This window comes from Ornithorhynchus anatinus, chromosome 18 (genome assembly GCF_004115215.2).
Source record: "Ornithorhynchus anatinus isolate Pmale09 chromosome 18, mOrnAna1.pri.v4, whole genome shotgun sequence".
NCBI lineage: Eukaryota > Metazoa > Chordata > Mammalia > Monotremata > Ornithorhynchidae > Ornithorhynchus > Ornithorhynchus anatinus.
In genome coordinates this window covers 43,722,839-43,742,367 of record NC_041745.1, presented here as the reverse complement: position 1 = coordinate 43,742,367, position 19,529 = coordinate 43,722,839, and the positions used below count along the sequence as shown (strand labels likewise).

General features: G+C 69.1%; 1 protein-coding gene across 1 annotated transcript; it reads right to left on the bottom strand.

The window, feature by feature from the left end:
- Positions 1–567: 567 nt before the first annotated feature.
- OMA1 (OMA1 zinc metallopeptidase) lies at positions 568–11,508 on the bottom strand. Its single transcript, XM_039914699.1, has 8 exons — positions 11,228–11,508; positions 10,080–10,287; positions 7,647–7,820; positions 7,457–7,564; positions 6,428–6,556; positions 5,631–5,705; positions 4,703–4,852; positions 568–972 (listed from the first exon to the last, which is right to left on the bottom strand). The coding sequence occupies exons 1-8, from the start codon at positions 11,401–11,403 to the stop codon at positions 823–825; spliced, it is 1,170 nt and encodes a 389-aa protein (XP_039770633.1). The 5' UTR covers positions 11,404–11,508; the 3' UTR covers positions 568–822.
- Positions 11,509–19,529: the final 8,021 nt, after the last annotated feature.

Genomic DNA, 19,529 nt, shown 5'->3' with positions numbered 1-19,529 from the left:
GGGGCGGATACGAGTAAACGGGGTCGGACGGGGTCCCCGTCCCCCGTGGGGCTCCCGGTCTCCATCCCCACTCTCCGGACGAGGGAACTGAGGCCCAGAGAAGCGAAGCGACCGGCCCGAGGTCACACGGCAGAGAAATGGCGGAGGCGGGATCAGAACAATAACAATAACGATATTAATAACAACGGTGATATCCGTTAAAGCCCTCACTAGGCGCCAGGCACCGTACCAGCCGCCGGGGCGCAGACGAGCGAATCGAGCCGGACGCGGTCCCCGTCCCCCGAGGGGCTCACGGTCCCGATCTTCTCCGTCTCGTTCCGTTCGGCTTCGCCGTCCGTCTCCCCCCGTCCGGACCGCGAGCCCGTCGTCGGGCAGGGGGGGTCCCCGTCCGTGGCCCGACCGTCCATCCCAGCCGCTCAGTCCGGCGCTCGTAGTGAGCGCTCAGTCGGCACGACTGGACGAATCCCCGCGTGACGGACGAGGCGACCGAGGCCCAGAGAGGCGCGGCGACTTGCCCGAGGTCAGCCGGCGGACGGGGGGGGGGGGGGGGGGGGGGGGGTCGGGATCGGAACCCGGGTCCCCCGGCCGGCCGCGCCGCTTCTCCGTTTATCGCAGAGGGTGTCAGGCGGGGGCCGCCGGCCGCCTCGGGCTCGGGATGGACGGCGGAGGCGCGGGCCCGAGGGACGGCTCCTCTTCGTTCCGCCGGCGGACCTCCGGGGAGCCGGGCCGGGGTCTCCGGGTCCCCCGGCGGGCGCGCGGGGGGGCGGCTCCTCCCCGGTCCTCCTCCCGGCGGAGGCCGGCGCCGGCGGGAAAACCACGGGCTCAGATCCGGCGTCCCCGGGCCGGCCCGCCGGCTCCCGCTCCTTCGGCCGGGCGGGCGTCCGGCAGCTGCCTCACGCTCAGCCTGAAGACGAGGCGGGGGTCCGGGCCGGACAGCGGGGGGCACGCGCAGCTCTCCCGGAGGCGGATGGCCTGAGGGCGGAGGAGACGGAAGGACGGACACGAGGGTGCGGGAGCGCGCCGGGGCCTCCGGCAGGCCCTCGCTCCGCGCCGGCCGCCGTACCGGGGGCCGGGGCGGTGACGGGCCCGTCGGGTCGGACGCGGGCCCCGTCCGACCCGGGGCTCCCGGTCCTCGTCCCCGTTTTCCAGACGAGGGAACCGAGGCCCGGAGGAGTGACGCGACCCGCCCGGGGTCGCCCGGGGGAACGGGCGGCGGGGGCGGGATCGGAAACCCAGGTCCCCCGCCGCCGGGCCGGCGCTCCGAACGCCGGGCCGGGCCGCTCCGGGCGCCCGGGCGAGCCCGCTCGCGTGCGGCCGGTGCCGCGGCCGCCCGGCCCCGGCTCTTCCGATACCGATCGCGGCGGCCCCGCGTGGAGCTCCCGCTCTGCGCCGAGCACTCCGTCGCAGGCCCCGGAGCGGGTACGGGAGGAGCGGGTGATCGGCCGGAGGCGCCGCGTGTTGAGCGCCCGCCCCGGGCCAGACCCCGCGCCGGGCCCGGGGCGGGTACGGTCGTCGGGTCGGACGCGGTCCCCGTCCCGGACGGGTGGCGGGTCCCGTCTTCCGGACGGGGAAACCGAGGCCCAGGGAGGCGAAGCGATGGCCCGAGGTCACCCGGCGCACGGGTGGCGGAGGCGGGATCAGGACCCGGGTCCTTCGGACCCCCGGGGCCGGGGCCCCAGCCGCCGCGACCCCCCGCCGCCCCCCGGCCCCCGCGCTCCCCCGGGGCAGGAAAACACCCGCCCGCACCCTCGCGGACGCAACGCACACACGTAGACGCTCTGCCTCCTGTCTCTCTCGCTCCCTCTCCCTCTGCCGCTCGCCGAACAGATCCAAGTTCCCCCTTGAACTCCTCCTTCCGCTCGCCGGCGCGGGCGAGCGCCGGCCGGTCCGGGCTACCTCCGGCCCGGGCTGATCTGACGGGGCCGTCGAGCCCCCGCTGGGGGTCCAGCGCCGAGCCAAGCTCCGGGTAGACGGACGAGGAGCCGGGGAACCGCCACCTCTGCACGCGGGAAGCGCTCGACGGACGCGAGAGATGGATCAAGAAGGAAGGGCCCCGATCCTTCCCGCGGGTGCCCACGGCCCCACCGAGGGAGGAGGAAACCGAGGCCCCGGGAAGCGCTCGATAAACGGGAGGGACGACCGATCCACCGACGGATGAAGGGATGAAGGGAGAGGCGTCCCCATCTTCCCGCCCGAGCACCCGGACTCACAGAGGGAGGAGAAAGCGGAGGGCCCGGAGGGGTCGAGCGACCCCCCCCCCCCGAGGTCCCGCGCTCCCGTCCGGCGGGCCTCCCCTCCGGACGACCGCCCCCGGGCGCGGGCCTCCGCGCCGTCGGCCGGCCCGTCCGCGACCCCTCCGTGACCCCTCCCCACCGTCGGCCTCCCGCACCCGGGGCGGGGGCCGGCCCCCGCCGAGCGGAAGGGGCCCGCCGCGGGCGGGCTAATTTTACAACGGTCCCGGCCCCCGACGCCAACAGGCTGCCGGAGCCATCTGCTCCCCGGTTTGCGCCCGCGTCGTCGTGGCAACCGGCACGCGCACGCCGCCGCCGGGGACTAAATTTAACGGATCGTTCCAAGTAGATGACGGCAGACCCTCGCGGCTCGGAGGCTCCGGGCGCCGTGGCCCCCGCGCTCGGCCCTCCGTCGGGTCGACCCGGGCGTCCCGGCGATTCCCCGCCGGGCGTCCCCGGGCAGACGGAGGCCCGGAGCGGCACGCGTCGGCCGCCCCCTCGGGCCCTTCCCGCCCGGCCGGAGGCCCAGAACCCGCTCCGCCCGCGGGCCGCGGACACGGCGCGGCCTCTCCGCCGGTGTCGCCGCGGGAGTCGGACACCGTCCCCGCAGGAATCCCCCCCCCCCTAGACCGGGAGCCCGTCGTGGGGTAGGGATCGCCTCCGTCCGTTGCCGGAACGGACTTTCCCGGCGCCCGGTGCGGTGCTCTGCCCGCGGGAAGCGCTCAAGAAATCATAATGACGTGGGCATTTGTTAAACGCTTCCCACGTGCGCAGCGCCGTCCCAAGCGCCGGGGTAGATACGGGGCCATCAGACCGTCCCCCGTGGGGCTCCCGGTCCTCATCCCCATTTTACCGATGAGGGAACCGAGGCCCAGAGAAGCGAAGCGGCTTGCCCGAGGTCAGCGGCGGAGCCGGGATTCGAACTCCCGACCTCTGACTCCCCGGCCCGGGCTCGGGAGTCACAGGTCACGGGTCCGAACCCCGGCCCCGCCACTCGTCCGCCGCGTGACTGTGGGCGAGTCGCTTCGCTTCCCTGGACCTCGCTCACCTCATCTGTAGAAATGGGGATGAAGACCGTGGGCCTCACGCGGGACCACCTGATGACCCTGCATCTCCCCCGGCGCTTAGGACGGCGCTCTGCACGTAGTGAGCGTTTAATAAATACCGACATCATTATCGTCATCATCATCATCATCATTCTACGGGTCCCTTAACTTCTCGGCACCTCAGTTCTGAGGGACGGTCTCTATCGGTCGCCCAACTGTCCGTTCCAAGCGCTCGCTACGGCGCTCAGTAAACACGCATGAGCGACCGAATACCCCCACCCTGGCGGCACGCCGCGCTCCCCCGCTGCCAACCCGCCCCCCGGGGCCGCGGCCCGGAACGCCCTCCCTCCTCACCTCCCGCGGACCGTCCCTCGCCCCCGGCTTCGGGGCCTCGGCGGAGGCCCGTCTCCTCCGGGAAGCCCTCCCCGACCGCGCCCCCCCCCCCCCCGCCCCCCTCCTCCCCGTCCCTTCCGCGCCGCTCTGACTCGGCTCCTTCGTTCGTCGCCCCCCTCCCAGCCCCACGGCCGGCCCTCTGGAGATTTTAGATTTTATAGATTTTTATGGAGAGAAAACCCCCGCTCCGCCGCCTGTCCGCTGGGTGAGCCCGGCTAAGTCACTTCGCTGGCCCGGGCCTCGGTGACGTCCTCTGTAAAACGGGGATGGAGCCCGGGAGCCCCACGCGGGACGGGGACCGTGTCCGACCTGATTCGCCCGTACCCACCCCGGCGCTTAGGACGGTGCCGGGCGCCTGGTGAGCGCGCGGCAAACACCGTAATGATAATTAGGAATAACGATCTTTTTCTCTACATTGACGTCCGCCTCCGCGTCTAGACCGTGAGCTCGTCACGGGCAGGGAACGCGTCTGTCTTTTCTTCTGTCGTACCCGCCCGAGCGCTCGGTACGGTTTTACGCGCACCGGGGGCGCCCGACAGAGACGGGCGGATGAGGCGCGGGGCCAGGCGCGTAGCGAGCGCTCGGCAAGCGCCCCGGCGATCGTTCCAGCGCGTTCCGGCCGCCTCGGGGGGAAAGCGCAGGCCGGGGCGTCCGGCGGCGAGCCCCGGGCCCGCGCCGGGCCACTCGCCCGCCGGGACCCGGGCGGACGGGCCGGGGCTCTCCCCGCCTCGCCCCCTCGCCGCTCATTTCTGCCCCCGGGAGCCGTCCGGCGGCGCGCCCCGCGCGCGGCAGGCGCCCGTGCCACGGAGGAGGCGCCCGGCGCGGCGCTCTGCACGTAGCGGGTGCCCGGTCCGGCGCTCCGCGCGCGAGGGACGCCCGGGACGGTGCTCGGGAAGCGGCGCCGACGGCGACGCTAGAGAAAACGGGGCCCCGACTCCCGGCGGAGGCCGGCCCGGCCCGCGCCCCGGGCCCGCGCGCCCCGTGCCCCCCCCCCCCCCCCCCGCGCCCGCCCGGGCCCCGCGCCCCGCTGACCTCGGGGATGAGCGCGTCGAGCCGTTCCGCCCGGTCGGCGTGGGCCGGGTGGGTGGACAGCCACCGGGGGAGGCGGGCCTTGCCCCGCGCGGCGGCCGCCAGCTCCATCTGCCGCCAGAACACCGAGCTGGCCCGCACGTCCACGCACGCCTGGAGGACACGGGGACGAGCGAGACACCCGTCGGGCCGCCCGCCGCACCCGCCGGACGACCGCCGACGAAGATGGGTCCGGAGAAGCGTCGGTCCGTTCGGCCGGATTTCCCGGGCGCCCGCCGTGCGCAGGCGCGCCGTACGGCGGGGCGCCGCGGGCCGGGGAAAAGGCGGCGGGCCGGGAGGCGGAGGACCCGGGTCCCCGTCCCCGCTCGGCCGCTCGCCCGCCGCGGGACCCCGGGCGGGTCTCCGGGCCCCGGTTTCCCCGTCTACGAAGCGGGGGTTGAATCCCCTCTCCCCCTCCCCCTCGGACCGGAGGCCCCGGGCCGGACGGGGACGGCGCCCGGCCCGCTCGGCTCGCATCTACCCCGGTGCCCAGTACGGCGCTTGGCACGTAGTAGGCACTTGACGGAACTGCCCCGGCCCACCCTCGCCACCTGGTCCGCTCGCGCTAATAACGAGAACGACGATGACAGCGTTCGTCAGGCGTCGTGCCGAGCACCGCCCTAAGCGCCGGGGGAGATCCGGGGTCAGCAGGTTGTCCCCCGTGGGGCTCACGGGCTCCATCCCCGTTTTCCGGATGAGGAAACCGAGGCGCAGAGAAGCCAAGTGACCCGTCCAGGGTCGCGCAGCCGACCGGTGGCTTTCCAACCCTCGACCCCTGAGTCCCAGGCCCGTGCGCCGTCCACCGGGCCGCGGCCCGCCCCGGCCTCACCCCCCGCCCCCGGCCCGCCCCCGGCCCGCCCCCCCGCGGGGGGGCCGGTCCGGCCCGGCTGACCTTGGCCGCCAGCCGCAGCCCCACCCTGTCGGCTTCCGCTTCCAACATCCTGCTGTACGGCCGCTCGAACGTGTACTGCGGGGCGGGGGGGGGGGCGGCGTCAGGGGGGTCGGCGCCCCTCACCCTTCACCCCGCGCCCGGACCCCGCCGCCTCCAGACCCCGCCCCGGGCTGCTCGACGAGGAACGAGCGCCGGGGGCGGGGGGGGCATCCCGGCAGGTGGGGTCGGACGCGGTCCCCGCCCCCCGGGGGGGCTCACGGTCTCCGTCCCCATTTTCCGGACGAGGCCGCGGGGCGGCGGAGCGACCCGCCCGAGGCGGCGACGCGGCAGAGCCGGGATCAGGACCCGCGACCCCCCGCCTCCCGGGGGCGAGGGCGGGCTCGTCCGGACCGACCGCGAGCCCGTCGTCGGGCGGGGCCGGTCTCCATCCGTTGCCCGACTCCACGGTCCAAGCGCTCAGTCCGGTGCTCTGCACGCGGTGAGCGCTCAACAGAGAGGACCGGGGGAACGGACGGCGGGTTCGTCCCTTGGCCGGCCCCTTCCCTCGGAGGTCACGCAGCCCTCGGGCCGGGCGCGGCGGCAACCGGGGTTCCCTCCCCGGGGGGTTCGGGGGGGGGGGGGGCGGGCGGACCCCGGGCCGAGGGCTGCGGCCCGGGCGGCGCACCGGGGGCGTCCCGGGCGGCGGGAGGATGATAATGACGATAAGGTGACGAGGGATGGCGATAAGGACGATAAGGGCGGTAACGAGGGATGCGGCGAGCCCGGTCCCTCCGCCTCCCGGCCCCTTCCCTCCTCACCTCTCGGAGCTTCGACTGGATCCACTGGGCCAGCAACGCCGGGCCGTCCTGCGGACACAGGGCCCAGAGGGCCGCGAGCGAGACGAGAGCGATCAGGTCCACCAGGCGGGCCAGGCCGGCCTTCTCCTCCTGCGGGACGCGGCGGGGAACGGCGCGTCGGCGGGGAGCGGCCCCGTCCCCCGGCTCCCCGGCCGGGGGGGAGGCGGGGGCGACGAGACGGGGCGGGCCGCTCCGAGGGCCAGATCGGCCACCGGGAGCCGCTGTCACGGGACCCCTCGGCCCTCGGCGGTGACCGGGGCTATTTGCTAAGCCCCTACTACGCGTCCCGCGCCGGGCGCCGGGATGATCCGGTCCGACGCGGTCCCCGTCCCGGCGGGGGCTCCCGGTCTGAAGAGGAATCCCCATTTCCCAGGCAATCGAGGCCCGGAGGCGCGATCGCGTCAGCGTTCGCCGAGCGCTCACTACGCGCCGGGCGCCGTCCCCAGCGCCGGGGGAGACGCGGGGTCATCGGGCCGTCCCCCGCGAGGCTCACGGCGAATCCCCATTTTGCAGATGAGGTCACTGAGGCGCCGGGAAGTTAAGCGACTAGCCCACGGTCACCCGGCTGACGGGTGGCGGGGCCGGGATCCGAACCCATGACCCCCGACTCCCAAGCCCGAGGCTCTCGCCGCCGGGCCACGCCGCTTCTCTTGGCGACCATCGCGGCGGTACTCAAGCGCTTCCTACGCGCCGGGGGGGGGGGGGGGTCCGGGCGGATGGGGTCGGACAGGGTCCCCCGTCCCGCGTGGGGCCCGCCGTCTCCATCCCCGTTTCGGAGATGGGGTCGCCGAGGCCCGGAGGAGCGAGGCCGCCCGCCCGTCCCCATTTGACAGAGGAGGGAACCGAGGCCCAGGGAAGCGACCGGCCCCAGGTCGGACGGCCGACGGGCGGCGGAGCCGGGATTGGGACCCACGACCCGGGGCTCCGGCCACCGAGCGGACCGGGGCGCCCGCGGCGTCGACGGGGGCCGGGCCGGGCCCGGGGACTCACCGCGTGTCCGAGCACGGCGTGGGCCAGCTCGTGCCCCAGGAGGAAGCCCAGCTGGTGGACGTCGGACACGGCGTCGAGCAGCCCGGTGAACACGAACACCTGCCCGTTCTGCGGCGGGGAGGGAGCGCGGTGAGCGGCGCCCGGGGGGGGGGGGGACCCGGGGGGGGCGCCGGGGGCGGCGGGGACTCACCGGGAGGACGAAGGCGTTGACGCTGGGCTCCTCCACCACGTGGACGACCCAGTCGAAGTCGGAGAGGCCGGGGACGTCTCGGTTGGCCCGGGCCAGGCGGCCGACCGCCTCCCGGACGGTCGCGTGGCGCGGATCGTGCTCGGGTAACATCTTCGCCCCAAATTCTTCCTTCCACTGAAAGAGCCCCGGGGAGGGCGGCTCACGCCCCGCCGCGGCCTCCCCGGCCCCGCAGGGACACGCGCGCGCTCGTCCGGCCCGGGCCCGTCCTCTGACCGACCCACACCCGGTACCCTAACGACGATATCCGTTAAGCGCCCGCTCCGTGCCGAGCACCGTCCGAAGCGCCGGGGCCGACGCGGGCTAATCGGGTTGGCCCCTCTGAGGCTCGCGGGCGGCGCGGCTCAGCGGAGGGAGCCCGGGCCTGGGAGTCGGAGGGCGCGGGTTCGAGCCCCGACCCCGCCACCCGTCGGCGGGGCGGCCGGGGGCGGGTCGCTCCACTTCTCCGGGCCCCGGCGTCCTCATCGGGAGAACGGGGATGAAGACCGTGAGCCTCACGCGGGACGTCCCGGTGACCCCGTACCTCCCCCGGCGCTCGGGACGGTGCTCGGCACAGAGTGGGCGCTCGACGGACACCATCGATCAGTTCGGCCCCGTTCGACGGATGAGGGAACCGAGGCCCAGAGGAGTGAGGCGACTCGCCCGAGGTCACCCGGCGGGCAAACGGCGGAGCCGGCATTGGAACCCACGTCCCCTGACTCCCCAGCCCGGGCTCTGGCCCCCGAGCCACGCCGCCTCTACCCTAGCGCTTGGCACAGAGCAAGCGCTGAGGAAAACCCACCATTACTAGCATCGTAGCCGCCCCCCGCACGGGATGTTCCGGGCGTTAGCGGTTCCCACGGTCACGATTCTCTTCGAGGCCTAGCGGGCAGAGCCCGGGTGTGGGAGTCACAGGTCGCGGGTTCTGATCCTGCCCCCCCCCCCCCACTTGTCGGCTGTGTGACTTCGGGCGAGTCGCCTGGCCTCTCTGGGCCCCGGTTCCCTCATCCGGAAAATGGGGACGGAGACCGTGAGCCTCGCGCGGGACGGGGGCTGCGTCGGACCCGATCCGCCCGTATCCACCCCAGCGCCCAGTACAGCGCCCGGCACGTCGTTAGGCGCTTGAGAAAGGCCGTAATTCTTATCGTCACTCCCGAAACGACGGGGCCGGGGTGGGGGGGACGGCTTGCCGGCGTCTGGAGCGTCTGATTTGGGTCATCCCGTCTTCTACCCCGCCGGGCGGCCCAGAGCGCGCGCTCGACCGCCGGCGGAAGAGATCCGGGAAAGAGAGGCAAGGGAGAGGGAGGTCTCCGGCCCCGGGGTCTTGGAGGGATCCGCCCTCACCTCCCGCCCCGCCGTCGGCCGGAGCGGAGGCTTCGGTTTCCCTCTCGATTCCCAGAGCGAGGGGGGAAGACGTGCGGGTAGAGAATTAGGGACACGTTGAAGATGGTGTTTCTAAAAATACCGGGAAGTGTGAATTCTCATTACAAACGAGCAGATTTTAAACAATGGCCCCCCCCTTTCCTTCGGCGACGGAGGGGGGGCCGGACGGAACGCTTACCGCGGAGGGCGCGCCGGCGGCCGAGCGGCCGGGCGCCGGCCTCGGTCCGCTCCTCTCCCCGCTCCCCGGCTTCGGTCCCCCGCGGCGGGGGCCGGGGGGAGGCCGGGCCCGCGGGTCGCGGGTTCGGATCCCCGCTCCGCTCGGCCGTGGGTGACCTCGGGCAAGTCGTCTGGGTCCTCCGGGCCTCGGCTACCTGGTCCGTCGGACGGGGACCGCGAGGCCCTCGTGGGACGGGGACCGCGTCCGTCTGGGTTTGCTCGTAATAACGACGATGACGATAACGTTGGCATCTGTTAAGCGCTTACCGGGCGCCGAGCACCGTCCCGAGCGCCGGGGGAGATGCGGGGGCATCGGGTCGTCCCCCGTGAGGCTCACGGTTAATCCCCGTTTTACAGACGAGGTAACCGAGGCACCGAGATGTGAAGCGACCCGCCCACGGTCACAGGGCCGACGAGTGGCAGAGCCGGGAGTCGAACCCGCGACCTCTGACTCCGGAGCCCGGGCTCTTTCCGCTGAGCCACGCTGCTTCCCAACCCAACCGCGGGCTCACAGGCTGGCAAGGGGGACGACGAAACGAGCCCGGGCGACTCGGCCCGGAACTGGGGGCCGGGGGGCCCGGGTTCCGATCCCGCCTCCCGCCCGCCGGGTCTTCGACGTGACCTCGGTCGCGTCGGTCGCTCTGGGCCTCGCTCCCTTCACCCGTAAAACGGGCCTTAAATGCCCGCTCTCCCTCGTCCCCGGGGAGCCCCGGGAGACGAGGAGCTCGCCCGCGCGGGATCCGAACCCGGGCCCCTCCGCGGCGGGCGGGGCCGGGGGTCCGCGCGGGCCCGACTCACCATCCGGTACTCCATCTGGGCGAGGGCGCGGAAGCGCTCGTTGGGGAAGAGGAGGAGCCGGCGGCGGCCGGCGAGCGGGTCGTCCCGCAGGCGCGCGGCGTGGACGGCGGCCGCGAGGCCTCCCAGGACGGCGGCCCCCAGCAGCCCCCTCCGCCTCCAGCTCCGCCGCCGGGCCGGGGGCAGGGCCCGCCATCGACGCCGCAGGCTCCTGCAGGGGGGGGAGACCCGCCCCCGCCGCCCTCGTCGGACTCGGCGAGCGCCCGCTAGGCGCCCGGCGCCGTTCTAAGCGCCGGGGGGGACGCGGAGGGTCGTAGGATGACCGATGACAACAGGAAGGTCGGCATCCGTGAAGCTCCCGCTCCGCGCCGAGCACCGTTCTAAGCGCCGGGCAGGACGAGGGGAGCGACGCGGCTCAGTGGGAAAAGCCCGCGCTTGGAGGTCGGAGGCCGTGGGTTCGAGTCCCGGCTCCGCCGCCTGTCAGCCGGGTGACCGTGGGCCGGTCGCTTCACTTCTCTGGACCTCAGTTCCCTCATCCGTCAAATGGGGACGGAGGCCGGGAGCCCCACGTGGGACCGCCCGATGACCCCGCGTCTCCCCCCGGCGCTGAGAACGGTGCTCGGCACCTAGTAAGCGCTTAACAGAGACCATCGTCACCATGGTCATCGTTACAAGGCCATCGGGTCACGGCCTTCGTCCCCCTTCGACAGACGAGGTCACCGAGGCCCGGCGAGGTCACGGCGGCCAGGTGGCGGAGCCGGGATTAGAACCCACGGCCTCGGACTCCTAAGCCCGGGCTCTCTCCACTGAGCGGCGCCGCCTCTCCGACCGCCGGCCCGGGCTCCGGCCGGAACTCCACTCATCGCGGTGACGTCGTCTCGTTTCCGTCCGTCCGTCTCCCCCGATCAGACCGTGGGCCCGTCGACGGGCGGGGCCGCACCGCCCGTTCCGAGCGCTTGGTCCAGCGCTCCGCGCACGGTAAGCAAGCGCTCGATAAATACCACTGAACGAACGAACCGTTGCGGTTCTTCCTCTAGGAGGGAGCGAGGGAGGGAAGCGGGAGGCCGGGGGTCGTCGGGGGGCGAGGGAGGAGGGCCCGGGGGGTCTCGGCGCCCACCCGGTGCCCTGCGAGGAGGGAAGGGGAGGCTCACCTGCCCACCAGGACGGCCAGGAGCTTCTGCGCGGGCTTCAGGACGAGCCACAGCAGAGGCCCGGGAAGGGCCCGCCGCCCCCCGGACGGGCGGAAGGCCCGGGCGCCCCCCGGGGGGACGCCGCCCGCCGAGGAGCTCCCGGAGGCCGCCCGCAGCAGCCGGACGACGACGCTCATCTTCCCCGGGCCTCGCGGTCCTGGAAGGCGGAGAACCCCGTCACCGGGGCGCCTGGAAAGAGCGCCTAACAAATATCACCGTCATCATTAAGTACTTCAAAACTCCCACGGGATCTTAAGATCCCCCCCCCCCCCGTCCCCTTGAATAAAGGGGGGGCCGGGGAAGGAGAACTTCAGCTTCCACGGAGTTTAGCGGGGCCGCTTCCTGAACTGCGTCCAGTGAACGACAGCGATGGCATCGGTTAAGCGCTTACCCTGTGCAAAGCGCCGCCCTGAGCGCCGGGGGAGGTACGAGGTGATCGGGTGGTCCCGCGTGGGGCTCCCGGTCTGCCTCCCCGTTTGACAGACGGGGCGACTGGGACCCAGAGGAGTGGGGTGCCTTGCCCCCGGTCACACGGCCGCCGAGCGGCGGAAGCGGGACTGGAACCCGTGACCTCCGACTCCCAGGCCCGGGTTCTTTCCGCTGAGCCAGGCTGCTTCCGATTAACGCGGGGCCACCCCGCTGTCAGGCAGGGATCGTCTCTATCCGGTGCCGAACCGTGCCTTCCGGGCGCTCGGCGCAGTGCTCCGCGCACGGCAGGCGCTCGGTCAATACCACGCAACGAATGACCGATCGGCGCAGCACGGCCCAGCCGCTGGAGCCCGGGCCCGGGCGTGAGAGGGGCCGTGGGTCCGGATCCCGGCTCCGCCGCTCGTCTGCTGCGAGCGAGACCTTGGGCGAGTCGCCTCGCTGGGCCTCAGCGACCCCCATCTGGAAAATGGGGATCAAGGGGCTGCGTCGGACGCGGTCTCCTCGTCTCCTCCCCGGGGCTCGGTCTCTCCCCGCTTCCGGGCCGTGAGCTCGTGGTCGGCAGGGAACGCGTCTCTCCGTCGTGCCGTTCCGTACCGTCCTCCCCCCGGCGCTCAGCACGGTGCTCTGCGCGCGGTAAGCGCCCCGTACAAACGGTGGAACGGATTCGTCCGCTCAGTCGTGTTTACCGAGCGCTTACCGCGTGCAGGGCCCTGGACCGACCGCGGACCGCGAGCCCGTCGTCGGGCAGGGATCGCCTCTCCCTGTAGCCGAACTGTATGCTTCAAGCGCTTAGCACAGTGCTCTGCACACAGTAAGCGCTCAATAAATACTACCGAAGTAAGGAATCCGATCGTCTTTAATCGAAATAACGACGACGCCGGCGTTTAAGCGCTCGCTACGTGCCGAGCACCGTTCTAAGCGCCGGGGGAGACACGGGGTCATCGGGTCGTCCCAGGCGAGGCCCCCGCTCTTCATCCCCCTTGAACAGATGAGGTGGCGAGCGCCCACCGTGCGCAGAGCACTGGGCTAAGCCAAGGAAAGAATGTACCGCCACAGGGCCCGGCACACAGCGAGCGCTTAACAAATACCATTATGAGTAGGAGTGAGCAGCGCGGCTCAGCGGAGGGAGCCCGGGCTCGGGAGTCCGAGGTCACGGGTTCGAATCCCGGCTCCGCCGCTCGGCAGCTGGGTGCCCGTGGGCGAGTCGCTTCGCTTCTCCGGGCCTCGGCGACCTCCTCTGGCGCATGGGGACGAAGACCGGGAGCCCCACGTGGGACGACCCGATGACCCCCGCCTCTCCCCCGGCGCTTAGAACGGCGCTCGGCACGTAGTGAGCGCTTAACGGGCGCCAACGTTATCGTCATTACAGTGCCCGGCGGAGGTGGCGCTGAAAAAACGCCCCGCCCGTCCCCCGAAATCCTGAATTTAGGGATTCCCGGCGAGGGGACCGGGCCTCCTGCTTCCGCGAGGACGCCGCGGGAAGGAGGACGCGAGCGTCCGGAAGGTGCCCGTCCACCTCAGAGGGGAGACCGAGGCTCGGAGAGGTGGAGCGACCCGCCCCGGGCCCCCCCGCGCGTCTCTCCCGCGGGGACCCCCCCCCCCCCGGCCGGGCCCGCTCGGGGAGGGAGCCGACGGGGCGGCGGCGCGCTTGGCTGGCGTAATGAATTTACCCAATTAAAGAAATTGGAATCCTAGTCTTTAAGAACATTTTAGAGGCTTAATTCCTTAAGTATCATTTCTAAATGAGCACGTCTCACTCAGCTGGCAGCCTCCAACCCACAAGACGGTTCTGACGGCTCCGCCGTCCCTTCCCCGGTTTCTATGGAAACAGCTGACAGATTGGCAAAAAAATAGGACACACGTTCTCTAAAATCATCGCGGCGGCCCGCCCCGCCGAAGGACGGCGCGGGGGGGAGAGGGGGAGACGGGCAGGTGCCGATCGAGGCTCCGAGCGTCAGATGGCACGGCACTGCCGGAGGAACGGGAACGGGGCCCAGTGGGGGAGGGGGGCGGGGGGGCGGGGAGGGGGGCGGACGGGTAGGTGGGGGGCGGACGGACGGGCGAACGGGCGGGCGGGCGGATAGCCGGGGGGACGGGGAGGTGGGTGCGTGGGTAGGCGGGTGAAGAACAGGAGGATGAGTGAGCGGATGGGTGGGTAAGTGGGTGGGCGGATGGATGGGTGGCGGGTAGCTGCACGGACGGGAAGGTGAGCGGGCGGACCGTTGGGTGAGCGGGTGGGTAGCTGGAAGGACCGGTAGGTGAGCGGGCGGGCGGGCGGGCGGGTAGCTGGGTGAACGGGTAGGTGTGGGGGTGGACGGACGGGTGAGTGGGCGGGCGGGTGGGTGAGGGACAGGAGGGCGAGTGAGCGGGTGGGGGGGTGGCGGGGTGGCTGGGTGAGTGGGTAGATGGGTGGCTGGATGGACCGGTAGGTAAGAGGGTGGATGGATGGGTGGGCGGGCGGGTGGCCGGATGGACCGGTAGGTGAGTGAGCGGGTGGGCGGGTGGCTGGGCCAACGGGTAGGTGGGGGGTGGACGGACGGGTGAGCGGGTGGGCGGGTGGGTAGACGGGTGGACGGGGAGGCGGGTGGATGGGTAGGTGGGTGAGGGACCGCAGGGCGAGTGAGCGGGTGGGTCGCTGGGTGGATGGGTAGGTGGGCGGGTGGGTGAATGGATGGGTGGGTGGGTGGGTGGCAGGATGGACAAACAGGTGGATGGGCGAGGGGCAGGTGGGCGAGGGAGCGGGCGGGCGGACGGGCGGGCGGGCGGGCGCCCCGCGTCCCCAGAGGATTCTGGATTCCGGATCCCGGTCGGGCCCGGACGACTCCCCGGCTCGCCGTTGGGGCCGGAGGCCACCCCCCGCCCCCGCTTCTCCAGCGAGCCAGCCCCCCGCCCCCGGAGCCCTCGGGCCCGAGGCCCGGGCCCGGCCGTCGCCCCGTCGGGCCGGGGCCGGGGGCGGCGAAGTGGCCGGTGACGACCGGGGGTCGAAAGCCGCCGGCGGTTCCGTTCCCCGTGGGAGTCGCGGGGAGGAGGGGGAGGCCTTCTGTTGCCTGACAATTTTGATATTCCGAGAATTAGTCGGCAAACGTCGGCCGGAGCGCGAAAGAACTAGGAAGTTGCGAAATGAAGAAATCTGGATCTCCCCTATTTTTATCGTCGGGGGTCTCCGCCGCGCTCCGGCCCGTTGGCCTCCCGTGGGCCGGGCCCGTCTAGACCCCGTCCTCCGCGCCGCGCTCGCCCGAGGCCGTGCGGCCCCCGCGTCCGCCCCGTCGAGGGGTCGGGGGTCGACCGGTTTCATTCCGGGGGATTACGGACCGAGGACGACCCCGGCCCCCCGCCCGCCCGGGGTCGAGCCAAAGCGGGCCGGGGGGGGGGAGGCTGAGAAGGAGGCTGGGAGGATCTGTGCGCCGAGCGCCGTTCTGAGCGCCGGGGGAGATCCGGGGTCAGCGAGCTGTCCCCCGTGAGGCTCCCGGTCTTCGCCCCCATTTTACGGATGAGGTCGCCGAGGCCCAGAGAAGCGAAGGGACTTGCCCAGAGTCACGCAGAGGCACAGCCCCGCTGGCCAGACCCAGATAATAATCTTATTAATAATAATAATAATAATAATAATGATGATAACCGCGGTATTCGTTAAGCGCTTACTACGTGCCAGGCATTGTACTAAGCACCGGTTTGGAAGCGGCGTGGCTCAGTGGAAAGGGCCCGGGCTTAGGAGTCAGAGGACCTGGGTTCTAATCCCGGCGCCGCCACCTGTCTGCTGGGTGAGCTTGGGCGAGTCACTTCACTTCTCTGGGCCTCAGTTCCCTCATTTGGAAAATGTGGGATGACCCTGGATGTACCCCAGCGCTTAGACCAGTGCTTGGCGCACAGTAAGTGCTTAACAAACGGCAACGTGATTATTATTTTACAAACTGTGTTGGACCCAGTCCCGGTCCCACGTGAGGCTCACGGTCTCGATCCCCGTTTTCCAGATGAGGGAACTGAGGCCCAGAGAAGCGAAGCGACCCGCCCGAGGTCACCCGGCAGACCTCGGTGCGGCTCGGCGGGAAGAGCCCGGGCTTGGGATTCGGGGGTTGTGGGTTCGGATCCCGGCTCCGTCCCTTGTCAGCTGGGTGACTGTGGGCGAGTCACTTCGCTCCTCTGTGCCTCGGTGACCTCGTCTGGAAAACGGGGAGGAGGACCGTGAGCCTCACGGGGGACAAACCGATGACCCTGGATCTCTCCCAGCGCTTAGGACAGTGCTCTGCACGGAGCGAGCGCTTAACGAATACCGACACTATTATTATTAAAATGGGGATGAAGACCATGAGCCCCACGTGGGACAACCTGATTATCTCCCCCGGCGCTTAGAACGGCGCTCGGCACAGAGTAAGCGCTTGACAGATACCGTCGTCATTACTGTCGGCTGTGGGACTGTGGCCCGGTCCCTTTGCTTCTCTGGGCCTCAGTTCCCTCCTCTGTCAAATGGGGATGAAGGCGGTGAGCCTCACGGGGGACCAGCCGATGACCCTGCATCTCCCCCGGCGCTTAGAACGGTGCTCGGCACAGAGTAAGCGCTCGACAGACACCACCATAATTGCTATTATTTCCGCTCTATGACCTTGGGCCAGTCCCTTGGCTTCTCTGGGCCTCAGTTGCCTCCTCTGTCAAATGGGGATGAAGGCGGTGAGCCTCACGGGGGACCACCCGATGACCTTGTATCCCCCCGGCGCTTAGAACGGTGCTCGGCACAGAGTAAGCGCTCAGCAAACGCCACCATAATTGCTATTATTTCCGCTCTATGACCTTGGGCCAGTCCCTTGGCTTCTCTGGGCCTCAGTTGCCTCCTCTGTGAAATGGGGATGAAGCCTGGGAGCCCCACGTGGGACCACCCGAGGACCCTGCGTCTCCCCCAGCGCTTAGAGCAGCGCTTGGCACTGAGTGAGCGCTTACGACCCAGCCCCGCCATCACCACTCTGATTATTACCAGACCCCCCCCCCCCCCCCCAACCCCCCATCCCCCTCCCCCAGCCGTGACCTTGCGTGACCCGGAAGTCACGCGCGCGCAGCCCCGCCCCCTTCTCCCCCATCCAAGCGCGCGCGCCCGCCCGCCTCGCCGCACTCACCCCGCCCTCGCGCTGGGGAGCCGCGCCGGAAGTGACGTCGGCCCCCGCCTCCTTCCGGGTCCCCGCCGCCGCGCTGGGGCGCCCCCGCCTGGGCGGAGGAGGGATCGGCGCCCGGGGGCGGCCGGGTCACGTGGGGCGGGGCGGGTCACGTGGGGCGGGCGCCGGCCCCTCCCCCTCCCCCCTCTTAGCGCGGTTGGGGTTGTTAAGGCTTTTGTCAGCCATCGTAATAACGGTCGTCGTCTTGCTTCTAGCGCTTACTATGCTCCAAGCACTGCTCTAAGCGCTGGGGGGGGGGGGGGGGGGGGGGGAGACAAGATAATAATAGTAGTGTGGCTATTTGTTAAGCGCTTATTATGCGCCCAGCACTGCTCTAAGCGCTGGGGGGGGGGGGGGAGAGACAAGATAATAATGAGTGTGGCTATTTGTTAAGCGCTTACTATGCTCCCAGCACTGCTCTAAGCGCTGGGGGAGAGACAAGATAATAATAGTGTGGCTATTTGTTAAGCGCTTATTATGCGCCCAGCACTGCTCTAAGCGCTGGGGGAGAGACAAGATAATAGTGTGGCTACTTGTTAAGCGCTTATTATGCGCCAAGCACTGTTCTAAGCGCTGGGGGAGAGACAAGATAATAATAATGATAGTGTGGCTATTTGTTAAGCGTTTACTATGCGCCAAGCACTGTTCTAAGCGCTGGGGGGAGAGACAAGATAATAATGAGTGTGGCTATTTGTTAAGCGCTTATTATGCGCCCAGCACTGCTCTAAGCGCTGGGGGGGGGAGAGACAAGATATTAATGAGTGTGGCTATTTGTTAAGCGCTTACTATGCGCCCAGCACTGCTCTAAGCGCTGGGGGGAGAGACAAGATAATAATAGTGTGGCTATTTGTTAAGCGCTTATTATGCGCCCAGCACTGCTCTAAGCGCTGGGGGAGAGACAAGATAATAGTGTGGCTACTTGTTAAGCGCTTATTATGCGCCAAGCACTGTTCTAAGCGCTGGGGGAGAGACAAGATAATAATAATGATAGTGTGGCTATTTGTTAAGCGCTTATTATGCGCCCAGCACTGCTCTAAGCGCTGGGGGGAGAGACAAGATAATAATAGTAGTGTGGCTATTTGTTAAGCGCTTATTATGCGCCCAGCACTGCTCTAAGCGCTGGGGGAGAGACAAGAATAATAAGAAGAGTGTGGGAATTTGTTAAGCGCGAGTCACTTCACTTCTCGGGGCCTCAGTGACCTCATCTGTCAAATGGAGCTGAAGAGTGGGAGCGCCCCCCCCCCCCGTGGGACAACCTCATCACCTTGGATCTCCTCCGGTGCTTAGAACAGCGCTTGGCACATAATAGGCGCTTAACAAATCCCATCAGCATTATTATTAAGCGCTTCTCATGTGCCAGGCACTGTACCGAGCGCTGCTGCTCTAACAAAGAAGCAGAGAAAAGAGTGGAGAGGAGAGGTGGGAGATGCGTTGCCCGCCCACAGCGAGTTGACACTTTATTGGATCCGATTTACGAAAACGGTAGTCAATAAATACCACTGTTCGCTTATGAGCGCGCTGGGGGGGGGGGGGTCAAATAAAACCCCCCACACAAGATCATTAAAGAGGTTTCCCTCAGAGAAGCCACGCGGCTCGGTGGCAAGAGCCCGAGTTTGGGAGTCAGAGGTCGTGGGTTCGAATCTCCGCTCCGCCACTTGTCCGCTGTGTGACCTTGGGCCAGTCACTTGGCTTCTCTGAGCCTCAGTGACCTCATCTGCAAAATGGGGACGAGGACTGGGAGCCTCACAAGGGCCAACCTGATCACCCTGTATCCCCCCCACCCAGCGCTCAGAGCAGTGCTCGGCACAGAGTAAGCGCTTAACAAGTAACAAAGAGTAAGCAGCGTGGCTCAGTGGCAAGAGCCCGGGCTTGGGAGTCAGAGGTCATGGGTTCGAATCCGGGCTCCGCCGCTTGCCAGCTGTGTGACTGTGGGCGAGTCACTTCGCTTCTCTGCGCCTCAGTGACCTCATCTGCAAAATGGGGATGAAAACTGTGAGCCCCACACGGGACAACCTGATCACCTTGTATCCCCCAGCGCTCAGAACAGTGCTTTGCACATAGTAGAAGAGAAGCAGAGAAGCAGCGTGGCTCAGCGGAAAGAGCCCGGGCTTGGGAGTCAGAGGTCATGGGTTCGAATCCCACTCTGCCGCTTAACAGTTGTGTGACTGTGGGCGAGTCACTTCACTTCTCTGTGCCTCAGTGTCCTCATCTGTAAAATGGGGATTAACCGTGAGCCTCAGGTGGGACAACCTGATGACGCTGTATCTACCCCAGGGCTTAGAACGGTGCTCGGCACATAGTAAGCGCTTAACAGATACCAACATCATCATCATTATCTCCCCCAGCGCTTAGAACAGTGCTCGGCACATAGTAAGCGCTTAACGGATACCGTCATCGTTATTATTATCTCCCGCAGCGTGGCTCAGTGGAAAGAGCCCGGGCTTTGGAGTCAGAGGTCATGAGTTCGAATCCCAGCTCTGCCCCTTGTCAGCTGGGTGACTGTGGGCGAGTCACTTCACTTCTCTGGGCCTCAGTTCCCTCATCTGTAAAATGGGGATTAAGACTGTGAGCCCCACGAGGGACATCCTGATTCCCCTGTGTCTACCCCAGCGCTTAGAACGGTGCTCTGCACATAGTAAGCGCTTAACAAATACCAACATTATTATTATTATTAGAACAGTGCTCGGCACATAGTA